Source organism: Aureobasidium melanogenum (genome assembly GCF_000721775.1).
Source record: "Aureobasidium melanogenum CBS 110374 unplaced genomic scaffold scaffold_13, whole genome shotgun sequence".
NCBI classification, from domain to species: domain Eukaryota; kingdom Fungi; phylum Ascomycota; class Dothideomycetes; order Dothideales; family Saccotheciaceae; genus Aureobasidium; species Aureobasidium melanogenum.
In genome coordinates, this window is record NW_024470065.1 from 650,204 (window position 1) to 664,937 (window position 14,734).

Here is a 14,734-nt window from a genome sequence, read left to right on the forward strand (position 1 = left end):
GATGGTTGATTCAACGAAGGAGAGGACGATGCGACAAGCTATAAGTCCTTGAGAAAAAGATCATCCCCGGCAAGAAGAGCGATGCTTATGTCATGGTACGCCTTCTTCCATTCTTCAGCCGCATCTTTATCCTGGCATGAACTCGGTAGTTACACTCGGCGTATCTCTCAGCGAGCGAATCATGTCAGCGCTGTAGCATTCGTGGTGGTATTCTTCAGGTGGAGATCTTCTCCGCCGCCCACATCTATGACCCGCGTCCCCACAAAAATCGATTTTACCCGGTAATCGCTTGGCTATAGCTTGTTTGACAGATAGGCTGTGGGTTGTGTATTTCCGAGAGCGTTCTGGAAAAGTTCTTCAGGTCATCGAATATTGCTGTTTCTACGACTGATGATACTTGTCGGTAGCTCTCGTGGCATCGTCTGCTGCTTGTGTGCAAATACTCACAAGTCACAACAAGGGAAAGTCGAAACGCACAGACCACTCTGTTTGTCGTTGGCATGACCCGGGGGTGTATCTTTGTGTAATGCCTTACATCGACAAAGAGTCCATCATGATCAAAAAGGGCTGTAACTGGATGGTGAGTTATACTCTCAGTGCCAGTATCCAAGATGTGTGAGAATAGTGCTTAACAGAGTCGCTCACACTCAGCACCGGAGTAACGATAGTTCACGCAGAAAGCCACAGAAAATCAGATCATCAGTGACTTTGTTATGGGAACTCGACGTCCAACAGCGTATGTGAGGGAGTCCACAAAGCGATTGCAAATGCAAGTACCAGAGTTGCTTACCCAAACTGAGTTGCAAGGTAAAGATGAGAATTCACACGATACCAAGTTTGGAGTCAGAGGAAGAAATAGGGAAACCAGCACTTCAGTTTGCCTCAGATCCCTGAGCACCACACTTCTCACTACAATAGTACTCCATCTAAGACATGATTATCAGCTCAAATCGACAGTGACATACAGTCACTTACCTCATCACCACCGATATGCCACCCAGCAGAGTTACATTGAAGTCCATCCTGGTCAAAAGTCAGTGACAGCGAACTTTGTTCACAAATTCAATCAAAGCATACAAAAGTACAATCTTCACACTTGTCCCATTGGTTGTTGCCAGTGTTGCGTTGCTTATAGTAGTCGCAGGCACATTGTGTTGCCTTGACATCGATCTCATAGTTTTTCTGCCAGTTGTAGCTGACACTCCATGCAGTACCTCCAACTGGAGATGATGTCCTACCGGTCACGCACACGGCGGAATTGTGAAGTTTTGCATCGACCCTGCAGCGTTGAAAATCGTTAGCTGATGGTACGAGCAGCATAATCGGGTGGAAAGTTGTACCCATGGGTCAAAGCAGCAACCAGCAATGAGCACAAGACGACCTTCATGATGTTCGAGTAAGAGAAGTAGTTTTGTAAGGGTACAAGATCGTCTGATGGTGACCGGCAGAACAGTTGAATGATCGGGAGATGATTTTTCGGGAACATGCTCAATCATATATTCTCATTGCCAGACCGACAAAGTTCTTGTTGAGCATCTCTCATATCTTGACAAGTAAACATAAGCGACCAGAGATGATGCACTCGTATTCAAACTCCACTCTAGGTGGATAGCTACTTGGCTGAGCACCTGATAAACTTGGCTGTTTGATCTTGAGCTAGGTAGTGCAAAGACCATCTTGATACACCTCATTGATTCTTGGGCAGTGCTATCGATGTGATACATTGAATCGAGTCCAGAGATGACAGCATGTTCAAAACATGAGTGGATAGAAGACACTTTGAGTCATGGTATGAGCTGATGTGATTGCAGTCTATGCCATTCTGGTTTTTTCCGGCCTTTTGTGAACGTAACAATTGTGCACCATGTATCGCAGTCTTGATCGTATGGTTATATGAACTGCTTGCATAGTGCACAGACTCCAGGGCTTCTGATACGGTTGACTGGTGAGACTGCGCCTTCGTGTCTTCGTGATCGACTATCCTTTGATGTCGTTGCTGGTCGTCTTGCAGCGCAAATCAGGGATGGCTGACATGACATGAGGTTCTTTGAAACCCCAGCATCGCTTCATCTTCCCCAGATCACATCCCGGCCCGAATATAACACTCCATGTTGATGTTTGCGGCCACTCGGGCACCAAAGTCTGTTTGCTCTAGCGTGTTTCGGATGCTCGTATCTGCCAACCTAGCCCTTTGACATGGTTATAATCCTTCGCCATAGAGTTATATCGTGCTTGGCAATGCTCAACATTCCTCAAGCACTGATTCCAGCAACAACACCTCTCAAGGGGTCTGCTTCATGCTCGTGGAGAGACATATAAGCCATGGTCTAACACCGTAAGCCTTGTCTATCGTTAAGCATTGAATATCTGATCATGTTGCGTCCAGCACCACCTGCGACCATGATCTCCTCGTTTGTTCTTGTATCTTTTGCACTGTCTACATTGGCATCTCCAGTCATGCTCCAGGACGGCGGTGCTCCAGATGGCACGCTGTCTGAAGACATTATGGTGCTGAACAAGCATGGCGCATGTAGGTGTCATTACTTGGCCGATTGCTACAAGGTCCAGGGTTCTGATTTGATTCGTGTACAGTGGAGACCATCAAGCAGAACGATTGGCTTGCTTCGCTCAAGGCCGCTGGAGTTCTCCTTGAGAAGCCAACTGTCGACGAGGCTTACCTCAATGCTACTGCTGGACCTCTTTTGCCTTTCCCGACCAATGGCACCTTGAGCAAGCGTCAAGCAAGCTGCGACAGCACTTATGCGATCGTCACGGACACCACGCAGCGTTTCGTCGACTGGGACGTTCAGATGTCACCCGTCGTGTGTGCGGTTGGTGATATGGACATCAACGTCATGAAAGGATGTTAGTATACGCAAACCATATCTTGAGGCATCGCCCTGACCAACCATCCAGATTCGGTCGCCAATGCTGTCACGGTCAGTGGAGGAGGCAGCCCAACACTCATCGCCGATAGGTTGACTGCCCAATTTGGCGTCAGTTTCAGCCGTACCTGGACTACACAAGACTCGATAACGACCAAGGGTACAGTCAAAGACGGCAACTGCGGTGTCATGATCACCAGACCCCTGGTCACACGTCGCTATGGTCGCACAATGCAAGGATGTCCTGGAAGCTACAAGCAGATTGGTGCTTGGATGGCCGATGAACATGGTGAGGGAAGCTATGCTGGTATTGACTGGGTTTCGGGTGCCATCTCCATGTGCACGAAGAAGCAAGCTGCACCTCCTCTCACCCGCTGCCACGGTGCCGGCGAGTTCGTGTAGAGAGATTGAAGTGGGAAGTGACGCGCACTGCCAAGCTGGCTGTGATGGTGAAACGATTGTCGAGGTTGGAACGTATGAATCTGCCAAAGGTCGATCTGAAAGTCGTGGTCGAATTCTTTTGGGTGTAGTAGAATGGGTATAGCAGTAGTGGAAGTAGTCGTTGGAAAGAACCTTTGTTGAAGTCTGCTGGCTCGAATGAGCGCCGTGGAGGAAAACCCAAGATCAAATTTGTTGGAGTGTAGCCGGACCCTAGTGCCACTAGTCTTCAATATGTAGTGACATGGCATTTGTTGCACATCGGTATTGCCTCTTGGTTTATATGATATTGCGAAAGGCTTTGATCACCACGAAGCTCTACGAGTCGTTGATGTAAGTCACGATCATCTTTGCAGATCTGTGCAGCTGATCAACGGTTTTCAGTCAGGAGTCGACCATGCAAAATTGCTCTAACGAGTGGCTCACGGCTGCCAAGTTGACAGCTTCGTAAGACGGTTGGACGATAACAGGACATGAAGTTGTCACGAGTCCGATTTCAATCCTGTTTCTGCCATAAGTCGTTGAGGACTTCACCAACAGTCAAGAGCAAGATCAAGTGCAGTCCATCCGAGTGACCACGGAGGAGCACATTCCAAGACCGTTCAGAGCTACCGAAAGTCGATGGAGCGATAATGAGGCCAGGAGGGAGCTCGGTCGAGCCCAACATGAGAAAATCCACTAAAGCTCTCATAAATCCCGGCTGCTTCTCCATTTTCCGATTTAGGAAATCATTAATGGAAATGATCGAAGTTTCGGAGCATATAAGGCGGCTGGAAGATTGCGCAACGTGGAAATCTCGATAGTCGAATGATGCTCTGTTGATACTGTAATGAGGACTGAGATTCTGCAATAAGGGAAGCCGTTTTGGAAAGATAGCCAAAGTCCAGACTGTGGTCTAGCAAATCATCATCGTCAGCAGCGGAATAGAGGTTCAGACTTGTCACATTGTAGCATTTGTACAAAGCCCGCGCATCTGTACCGCCGGCTACCCATCTATGCGGTCAGATCATGACTGTCAGCTTTCGTGCGAGACGATGTGATCAATGTCTCTCTGCAACCGCAGAGTCGAGGTCGCGGCTCGCGAGAGTTCGGCCGACTGACCCCACAGCATGGAGACGGGACATTTCAAACGTCAAAACTATGTCCCTGAGCCTTATTCTGGTGGTTGTAAAGTCAAAAGCCACTGGAATCGGTAAGTCTTACCGTCGATTCGATTCAAGTGCGGGTTGTGCACAGTACACTTGATTGAGGCGTGGTGTTGCTTGCTCTTAAGCGAACTTAGTAGTCCCATTACTTGAACCCACCAATTTTGATTGGCTACAGAACTCTCTAATCAAGCACTTCCCGCCGCGGTAATTAAGGCCCAGCTTGAAGAGTAGTATCGAATTGACTGAAAAGGGCACATCAGTAAATCACATTGAGTCAGTCCGAGTAAGGTTCTTTGGTTAGGAATCAGGGAATCAACAAATGAACGGCGTCTGATCGCAGAAACAAGACGCATCTCACTTCTGCCACAATACGTATAGTAGACCGAAGAACGACTAGTTGAATGCTCGCAAAGGGTCATGTCGCTTGGTCTTCAGGCTTGACAGTATCGCCCTTGCGGCAGTTCAAGCGCGGCTGGGCGACTTGTATAAGCTTTACTGACTTGCCTCATAGAGAGCGTGATCGACCGCTTATACTTGCTAGTCGACGACACTACGACATTTGTCACATATCAGTGCCGTCGCTGGTCCTCTTTCTCTTTCGTGTTTCTATAGTGTATCGTTCAAGCCTCTGCCTTACCCGCCAGTCTGTCATCTCCTCATGAGGTAATCGGCAGCGTGAATTTGGGCTTAATTGATCGGGTGAAGTTACACTACCAAAAGCCTTCAAACAGATGGACGGCATGGGGTTGACGTTATGCTATGGCATACGTCTGCGGCACAGAATCCTGACGGTCACGTAGTCCGCAAATTTCAGTGGAAGCCATTCCTTCTTGTGGCTGTTTGTTGCTCAGGACAATTCGTGTCATGACTGGTGACGGTGTCACCTGACCTGACACAGATTTTCTGAGTAAAGAGACAGCTGCGCTGACCATTACATTAATGGTGGATGATCAAAAGAGTGCTTGAAACAGGAGTCAGGGTGATACTTTCAACAGCTCTGTGAATCTAGAGCTCAAAACAGCAGCCATGCTGCTGGAAGGTGCGATCAGAGGCGTCGGATTTATTGCACCCGGCGCTCTCGTCAACGGTGAACATGCCAACATTCGGTTCTTGCAGCCCGAAACCATGCCTCCTTCCGAAGACGGCTTTTGCAGAAGTATCTTGCATGTCACTGGTGAACTCGGTTTCATAAGTCTCGAACTCTCCTCAAGACTCGAAGATCCGGGACCATGCGAAATCGCATGCTCAGATGTTCTGAGACCTCCGCAGATCTTGCTATTTCCGGCGGTGCCGACTCACAGCCAGGACGGAGGTACTCGGCTGTAGTGCCCAAACGGGCCCAAAGCACCTATATTCCCCCTATATGTCCACTTCCGTCCGCACCTTGCTTAACACTCTTTCAACGACATCCGACGATTTTCAGAATTAACTGAAACAACAAGCTCTGGAGTGATGATAGTACACCCTGCTATTTTGGATTTTCCTGATCAAATTCCCACCCCTGGCTGGTCTCGGCATATAATAACGTTCCTTCGGCCGAACGAGTTTGGACCGTTACCAACGTCCTCTAGTCTTTCAGTATGCGGTTTCACTCAACTGTTCTGGTCAGCAACACTCTCTACACTCTTCGGGCAGATGAGAGAGCTTCGTCACAACTTTCCTCACGAATGGAGTCTTGTGGAGTTCGATGACAGCGGCAAGAGCGGTTTTTTGTACCTATCCAGCGCAGTTCAAAGACACGGCACAAGATGATATTCACCAGTTCACGTCGCTCATACTATGCCAAGCGTTGACAATGGGGCTGCTATCCAATAGTCGCGGTTTCTCAATTTGTCCAACATGTCTCAAATCCTTTGCAATATTCTCCTCTCTTGACGCGGATGTCGTTGTTCGAACCGAACGTGGCCTCGGTTCTCTTTGTGAGGATACGATAATCTGTCGTTTCATTGCGTGTCGAGCCTTGATCCTCGACCTTTTTTTGAGACTTCTTCGCTTGCTCCCCGTTCGGTTCACGGCAGGAACGATATTTGCCCTTAACAGTCTCGCCTACCACCGCCTGACACCGGCAATATAACGAGACATTTCATTCGGCAGACGGAGTAGACACGAATGTGGCTCAAGCCACATACATACCCTTTTCAACCCAGAACCTCGTGGAGTCGTATACGGTCTCGTACCAAACACATATAGACGGTCCAGACACCTCCAGACTGAAACTGTCATACCAGCTCTTTTCTGTCCTTTCAGTAAAAATCTTCAAATCCCCCACAACCCCTTTGCACCTTGACTACGGTCTCTTCAAGCATCCTTCCACCAGCCTTGGGGTCCTCCTTTGATGTTTGTTAATCACTACCCATAAACATGGATGGTTCGAGAGGCTTCCTGCTGTCTCGCGACGATACGATGCACAGCAAGGAGTACCTGGCGCAAGACTTGGCTCCGACGATACTCGGCGTTACCGGCTTCTTCTGCTTCTTGTCCCTCATTGTTGTAGCGCTTCGCCTATACGCACGAGCTTTCATGGTACGGCGTCTAGGTTGGGAAGACCTTTTGATCTTCATCACCGCTCTTTTCGTTCTGGGGTGCTGGATCTGCTTTGTCGGCGAGGCAACGACTGGAGTGCTTGGGCACCACATGGAGACTGTCACGATACCACAATACGAGCTGTTCCTACTATGGACGTTCCCGCATCAACTCTTCATCTCGCTCGGCAATGGAACATTCAAGTGCAGTGTTGGCTTCTTCTTGATCCGAGTGGGCACGAAGAAATGGGGTCGATGGGTGCTGTACTGTCTAATGTGTGAGTCGGAAACATGGTTGAGTGGTATGTGATCCATGACTGACTGATGTAGCGTTCATCGCCATCTCCTCCCTGGTATATGGTTCCACACTCTTTTGGTCCTGTATCCCGCTGCGTGCAAACTGGCATTTCGACGAACAGAAAGACGCAAAAATGATCTCGACCAAGGTGTGGATGGGTCTTGCTATGTGGAACGCCGTCGCAAATATGTTGACGGATAGCATCCTTGCTGTTTGGCCCCTGCCCATTGTGCTTAAGATGAGAGTGTCGACTTTCAAGAAGGCCGCGCTCGTTGTCTCGTTGAGCCTGGGATGGCTGGCAGTCGTGTGCTGCGCAGTCAAAACATGGGCCATGTGGAACTACTTTACCGTCTCGGACAAGTACTACAAGGACCTTTACTTCTTCTTGTGTTTCCTGGAAATGAGCGTCGGAACAATCGCGGCGTCAGTACCATTGTTGCAACCACTTGTCAAGAGATTCCGTTTCTGCTCTTCTGCCAGGGATGATAGCGGAAAGGTTGTCTTGATGCCGCTACCAGCCGTCATGCCAGTAACACCACCGCAAGCGAAGATGCGACGACCAATCATCACATGGACAGGCATGGGCTTTACATCATTCCAAGATGGCGAGGAGTACAGATACGACGACCCGGAACGGAGTGGATCGAGTACGCGGGTTGACATGATGCAGAGGTCGGATAGCGGAACGATATTTGTAGGATACGAGGGCTCGAAAGCGTGAACGACTAGAGCGACTGTATAGATGAGCGATAAATAATGACTGAAACGACCAAAAGTACTCTGAGTAACCATGATAGCACAACGTGCCAACAATGACACTCTACGATGATAGCGTGCGCGTCAGGCTCTACCAGCCGCGCTTCAGATGGCATCAATCTGCTAACCTGCCTGATTGGGCGAATCGGCGAGGTTGACCAGCCATGATGACGAGCGACTCCTGACTGTGCCTGAGGACGAGTGAGCGAACGAACGGATGGGCCAGCAAGCAGCTCTCCACTCCGTCTGCCCGAAAGCCGACGTTTTTCCGTGCGCTTTCTTCCGCCGACAGACAGACAGGAAGCAGCAGACCGAGATGGACCACTCAATCAACCTTTCCGACAGCGCGGGACACGAGTATGGACTGAGATACTCAGCTCATCAGACAGCATCATTCACTTAAGCGGCGTCGCCTTGATATGCTAGAATAATGGCTTGCGATACCCCTCGACGACTGAAGACACAATCGATCGAAAAGAAGGAAACACCCATGCCGAGCTCGACAATGGCCCCAAACCTGATCGAACTTGCGCGATAGACGAGACCTCCACGCGCGCGTTAGGTCGCCTGCTGCGAAACTCATCGTGGGAGCCGAAAGGTAGTCTTGTGACAAGGCATCTAGTCATGCGACACTGCCGAGCTCTGGATCCAGCGTCTCGACGACTTTGCTTTACAAAGTCACACTTGTCTCGGACAGCGCTCTTGATCGTTGAGGGTAGCTACTCGCTCGATGTGATTCTTCCTGACACGGAGGTCTGCAATCTCTTGAGGATGGAGTTTGTGCCAGAGTCGCGACATACCAGGAACTGTAAAGACAATTTGCACTTGCCTTGCGAACCAAAGGGTGTCTGTATACACTGCTTACCGCCCTTCCCATATTTCCTCTGTAGTTCTATGCATCGTCAACAAGAGTAAGTCGACGATCTCGCCTAAATAATTTACTGCAGACTTTATCGCATCGCATTGCACTGTCATGATGCGGGTGGTCGATCCGAAAACCCCGGCTATCGGATGTGGGAGCTCAAGGTTCAATGTTCTCTCCACACTCTCCTCATTTTCCTTATTCTTTGCTTCATCTCCTCTATCTTTCCTCCTTTGTGAATGTTTCTTGCTCTGTGAATGTAAATTATGGCCCAGACTCTCTTTTCTGTGCTTGCAGCCCTTTTATCCCTCAACATTGCCAATCCCTTTCGTCATGATCGTAACATTGTAGGTGCTCCGGTAAACACTACCAGCGGCCTCATCATTGGACATGCTTCAAGGAACCGCTCTCAGGTCTCTGAGTATCTCGGTATACCTTATGCTCAACCACCTTTGGGTGAACTTCGTTTTGCAGCGCCTCAACAGTACAGCTCAGACGACATCTTCAATGCTTCCTCCTTCTCGCCAGATTGTCCTGCAAACCTACCTCCACCATCGACCTATCCCGGCTTGACAGCATCCGGTCAACGCATCTATTTGAACTTTGCCGACCAGGTGGGAAATCCTCAGAGTGAGGATTGTTTGACTCTTAACATCTGGACCAAAGCTACAACACATAAATCTCCAAAGGCGGTGCTGCTCTGGATTCATGGTGGAAGATTCACTATTCCTGGTACCCACAGTCTGTTCTACCAAGGTCAATATCTTGCCGATCAGGAAGATGTTATCGTCGTCACCATCAATCACCGTGTCAATATCTTTGGCTACCCTGGTGCCCCAGGCGAAACCCAAAATCTTGGACTGCTCGACCATCGCATGGCTGTCGAATGGGTACGTGACAATATCGCAGGGTTTGGCGGTGATTCGCATCGCATCACCTTGTTCGGCCAAAGCGCTGGTGGTGCTGCGACTGATTTCTACGCTTATGCTTGGAAGGAGGACCCGATTGTCGCTGGCCTAGTCTCGCATTCAGGTACAGCGCTTAGTTTCGATCTCAATTCGCCTGATATGTCGGCCAAGTATTGGTATATAGCGGCAAGCAATCTCGGCTGTGGCGATTCAGGCGATGTCATGCCTTGTATGCGCAGCAAGAATGTCACTGATATTCTTAAAGCTGTGGCTAAGGTGCCCTTTCAGCCGACAATAGCGCTTAACCAGCCAGTCTTCCATCCTACTGTCGACAATAAGACTGTGTTTGCTGACTATGCTTCCCTGTCCGCCAGCGGCAGTTTCGCAAAGATACCCTACGTGGCTGGCAACACCGATTATGAAGCAGGCTGGTACAAATTAGCTGCTTGGGCAAGCAACAAGACTCTAACAGCTGCTCAATGGGATGACTTCAACCTCGCTGGCTTTACCTGTCCCACTGGCACTGAGACAGCGAATCGCGCAAAGTACAATGTGCCCACCTGGCGCTACATCTACTTTGGCGATTGGGAGAATTTGCGCTTGTATCCTGGAAGCGGCGCTTACCATGGCACTGAACTCACCATGATCTTTGGAACAGCGGAAGATGTCAGTGGGATACCGAACACGGCGGCAGAGGATGAGGTTTCGAGGTATATGACGAAGGCTTGGGCAACGTTTGCGCGTGATCCTGTGAAAGGATTAGAAGGAATGGAGTGGCCGAAGTACGAGGCTGGTAAGAAGACTCTCGCGAGGTTGGCATACGACAAAATGACTACGCCGTCGTTCGTTGATCCGATGGTTTATGATGCAAAGTGTCCGGCGGTGAACGATCCGAGTCCTGCTCATGGTGCTTTCTGAGGTCTTGCAGTCCTGAGGGAAGATTGATCAGGTCGAACATGACACATTCGTAGAGCGGCAAGAGGCACGGAGTATGGATGAGTTCATTAAGATTTTTCAAGACCACAGAACTACAAGACATGGGCATTCATTATCATCACCATCGACAGTTGTTTAACCCTGCATCTCGATACCACCGGTACCGTGAATACACTCGCCGGTAAAGTAGGACCCAAGAGGTGAAGCCAGCTGAATGTAAGCGGTGGCAATCTCAATAGGCATACCGGTTCTGTTCATGGGGGCCGCGCCCACACCGACGTTCTTCATGCCCTCGGCGGGTACGTTGGCAGTAGCGGGTTGGAGGGGTGTCCAACTGTGATTTTGTTAGATTGTTGAAGTTACGATGGTGATGAGAATATCTTACATGATTCCAGGCGCAACAGCATTCACTCTGACGCCTCTAGGTGCTTGTTGCTTTGCGAGTGCGCGGGTGAAGGTGACAATTGCGCCCTTTGTGGAGCTGTAATCGATCTTGGTAGGGTCGCCCATGTATGCGAGAACGGAGGCAGAATTGACGATGTTGTCGCCGCGCTTCATGTGCTGGAGGGCATACTTGCTCAGAGCCATCATCTGTGGCAACGCGATCAGTTTCTGTTTGACAGCCGTAGATAAATTTATGACATACCTGGATGATGTTGGTTTGGAAAGTCTGGGTGACGGTCGAAATGTCAATCTCTCTGTGGTCTTCGCACGACTCTTGCATAGAAGCATTGTTGACAAGGACATTGAGCTTGCCAAAGACCTTGATGTGCTCCTCGATGGCAGCCTTGCAGTTGGCCTCCTCCTTGAGATCATACTGCATGCCATGGCCCTTGCGACCAGCCTTCTCAATCTGCTTGATTGTGTATTTTGCGTCCTCCTCTTCTTCGGGCAAATATAGAATCGAGACGTCGGCGCCTTCTCTGGCCATCAGGATTGCGACGGAGCGACCGATACCGCTGTCACCACCAGTGATGAGAACAGCCTTATCCTGGAGAAGACCTCTGCCCTCGTACTCCTTGAGGTATGGCTTGCCGTTGTCGTCCCAATATTCGAGTTGTGTCCAGTTGGCCTGCTCTTTCATGTCCTTGTCGAGACCAGGGCCGCCCTGTTGATCTTGTGCGGAGATTTGCCATGTGTAGGCGGTAACGGGACCTTCTTGCTGAGACATTTTGGATATGCTGTGTTGGAAAGTATGTATAAGAAAGAGGGAGGCAAAGAACGAGAGATAGACAGCATAAAAAGTACAGCAAGAGTGGATACAATCCTACTTGAATGGGTAATGCATCAACATAGTGACATCACCGTCTAAGCTCAAGCTGGTGCTGTCATGGAGGCTCAAGCTCGCCGCGGGGTTGGGGGGAAACTTTTCGCGGCCGCTGCAGTCAACAAACTTCAGCCCCTTGTTCGCAACAACTTTCACAGCCACATCTCATGCCCTTTGCCATCTTCGACGACGTTCGTCACCTGCTGGTCGGTGATGCCAATCCTGCGCGTGAGGAGGGCGGCCTTGACTATGAGCGATGCGCTGCTCTGCATAATGCCATCGTGAGACACGGATGGACGGCGTGTGGTCGCTCTCTAGACACCCTGCCCACAGTCACTGCTTGGGAAAAGGACCCAGATGGATGGGAGCAGGATGTTGACCGTCTTCATGTATCAATGGTCGAGTTTCTCAAGAGAGCGTACGACACCGAAATGCCTGAGACAGAGCCGATCTACGACTTTATGCCAAGAGAATACAGGTTTTTCTATTTTCTCGAGGGACTTATCGGTCCCCATGGCCATGAAGCTCCTCTCTACAACTATGACGATATTGAGGATTTTCCTGGTCAGTATATGACATTATATACCGTCAACGACCAATTAGGATCGCACCCTCATGGCCTTGTGTATGACCTCACTCTTTGCATCACTTGCGCAGCATGAATCACTCTGACAACGACAGTTATAACCAGGAAACACATGAGTGTGTCATCAACTTTCACAATGTGCACTTCAACCCGGAGTATGAAGACATTCCTTGGCAGAGACTGGAAACAGTCCTCAGTGTTTACATTGACATGATCGAGTCCGAAAAAGTTGTATGCATCCACAATGATGTCGAGCGACCTGGTGATGCAAAAGGCATGCTGGTCGACGGCGAGTTCCAGTGGGTGTCTACTCAAGATCGACCAGATGCAATATTCGCAGACCCAGTGACCGGAGTCAAGCGGAACAATGATGTGATGTTTGGACCTTGGATCATTCAACCGCACACCAAAGAAGTACTGGATGGATGTCTTCAGACTTGGGATTTGCTCGTTCAAGCTATCGAAGAAAAAATGCCGACGGCTCCGAACGTTGATACAAAGCCAGAATATGGCCTGACCAACGAAGAAATGCTCGAGTCAGCTGGAATCACCGAGGATTTTCCCAAACTGGTTCTATTGCGTGCTCGAAAACCTCGATTCAACTTTATTGCACCCGGGCTCCGGCTGCTAACACCCGAAGAAATCGTGGAACAGCCGTTGAAGAGTATGATGGCGAGGCAGGCCGATTTGCAAGTCCGGAAGAAGATGCCGGTACTTCTATTTAAGGGCGATGACACTTGCAAAGCATCTGAGTGGTTCCCCTATCCGTACAAAGAAGCCACAGATATTCCAACTGGATTGTACTTCGAGGGCTGGTCGCAAGAGGACTTGACCCCTTTCACAGACGCAACAAGACTGCTACTACCTTTCACAATTGGTGGCGAAGACACATGGGCCATGACAAGCAATGGCATAGCGATTGACGGCACACATGATGAGCTCTACCAGATGGGCATAAATCCATTTGCATCCTACCATGGTGTTTCTTTGCTTGCAATATTGGAGAACTTCTATGCGCACATATGTCAAGGGCATTGGTCGGTAGATGAGAACGGAGTTAGTGGCACTATCGACACATTCCGTGAAGCAGAGTCCGAGGAGCATTGCGACAAATACTTAGTGCCTATGGGCCCTGAAGCCTACTGGTGATTCGATATATTCGAGCAGTTCTTTGTGGAAGCTTCACTTTGCAATGAATCCGCGATTCATGGCGGAAGACGGAATTGAGAGACCCTAGTACCCGGTATCTTGCCTACTGCAGGCACGACTCAGCAATCACAAACTTCTGGGGCAGGGCGGAGCAATAATTGTAAGTATGAGATTCGGGACAGGGAAAAGTGAGTCCTATAAGAATCACCATAACTGTTTTCGCATTGGGACCGAGGTCATAGTCTTGCGACGGTCGAGGCTTGTCCATCGGCTTGACCAGGCTTAGCCCCACTGCGGCTGATAATAATCAAACGGTCTTTACCATCACTTCTACCATTACCTTTCTGGTTTCTCGAGATCTCGAGCTCTCTTGCTGCTTCTCAGCATTCATTCGAAGCAATTCCATGTGTAGGTTTTGTGCCATCGAAAGGGTCATGGGGCGCGTCTCGGTCCGGGTGTCGCTGCCGGCCGCAGAGCGACGGTAGGGAAGCAGGACATGACTAAGTCTCGCTTTCGGTTTCTGGTTTTCTCTTATCGACATCGACATGCGTACAACAAACTGTAAGTCCAATCTTGACTCGTTGTCAACTGCACTCGCGGCTAATCCATGGAAGATGCTGCCTCCCGCTTTGTTAAAGTCGCGGTACCGGCATGGGTGATGACTCTGACGAGTCACGACCCTATCGTTTCATTATTTCAACGGTTCAACCTTACCAGTTTGGTAAAATGCATACCAGAATTCCTTGCAAGTCATTGAGTCTAGACGGCCTCGATGTCACCGTCACGTCAAGATTGAGCAAGCAAACGTCCAAGATTCCCATATCGGCTTCGCACTCCCTCAAATTCTTCTCGATCTGACACTAGCATCTTTAGGGTTTTAGGGTTTAGGGTTAGGGTTAGGGTTAGGGTTAGGGTTAGGGTTAGGGTTAGGGTTAGGGTTAGGGTTAGGGTTAGGGTTAGGGTTAGGGTTAGGGTTAGG

General features: G+C 49.6%; 6 protein-coding genes across 6 annotated transcripts; 4 read left to right on the forward strand and 2 right to left on the reverse strand.

Annotated features, from left to right (window-relative positions):
* Window positions 1-872: 872 nt before the first annotated feature.
* On the reverse strand, window positions 873-1,387 carry M437DRAFT_85457 (uncharacterized protein; the record flags this gene model as incomplete). Its single annotated transcript, XM_041028292.1, has 4 exons — window positions 873-926; window positions 976-1,023; window positions 1,078-1,279; window positions 1,341-1,387. The coding sequence occupies 4 exons, from the start codon at window positions 1,385-1,387 to the stop codon at window positions 873-875; spliced, it is 351 nt and encodes a 116-aa protein (XP_040879052.1).
* Window positions 1,388-2,597: 1,210 nt separating this feature from the next.
* On the forward strand, window positions 2,598-3,287 carry M437DRAFT_50590 (uncharacterized protein; the record flags this gene model as incomplete). The annotated part of the gene is made up of 2 exons (XM_041022035.1): window positions 2,598-2,865; window positions 2,917-3,287. Coding segments are annotated over 2 exons (639 nt in total), but the record flags the coding sequence as incomplete, so codon positions are not given.
* Window positions 3,288-6,901: 3,614 nt separating this feature from the next.
* M437DRAFT_22652 (uncharacterized protein) lies at window positions 6,902-7,742 on the forward strand (the record flags this gene model as incomplete). The annotated part of the gene is made up of 2 exons (XM_041019045.1): window positions 6,902-7,271; window positions 7,324-7,742. Coding segments are annotated over 2 exons (789 nt in total), but the record flags the coding sequence as incomplete, so codon positions are not given.
* A 1,433-nt stretch (window positions 7,743-9,175) lies between these two features.
* Window positions 9,176-10,735, forward strand: M437DRAFT_50651 (cholinesterase; the record flags this gene model as incomplete). Its single annotated transcript, XM_041022049.1, has 1 exon — window positions 9,176-10,735. The coding sequence occupies one exon, from the start codon at window positions 9,176-9,178 to the stop codon at window positions 10,733-10,735; it is 1,560 nt and encodes a 519-aa protein (XP_040879055.1).
* Window positions 10,736-10,888: 153 nt separating this feature from the next.
* On the reverse strand, window positions 10,889-11,924 carry M437DRAFT_66969 (tropinone reductase 1; the record flags this gene model as incomplete). The annotated part of the gene is made up of 3 exons (XM_041024864.1): window positions 10,889-11,087; window positions 11,139-11,365; window positions 11,400-11,924. The coding sequence occupies 3 exons, from the start codon at window positions 11,922-11,924 to the stop codon at window positions 10,889-10,891; spliced, it is 951 nt and encodes a 316-aa protein (XP_040879056.1).
* A 263-nt stretch (window positions 11,925-12,187) lies between these two features.
* M437DRAFT_50844 (uncharacterized protein) lies at window positions 12,188-13,755 on the forward strand (the record flags this gene model as incomplete). The annotated part of the gene is made up of 3 exons (XM_041022084.1): window positions 12,188-12,645; window positions 12,702-12,855; window positions 12,967-13,755. 3 exons carry the CDS (start codon window positions 12,188-12,190, stop codon window positions 13,753-13,755), a joined length of 1,401 nt encoding a protein of 466 aa, XP_040879057.1.
* Window positions 13,756-14,734: the final 979 nt, after the last annotated feature.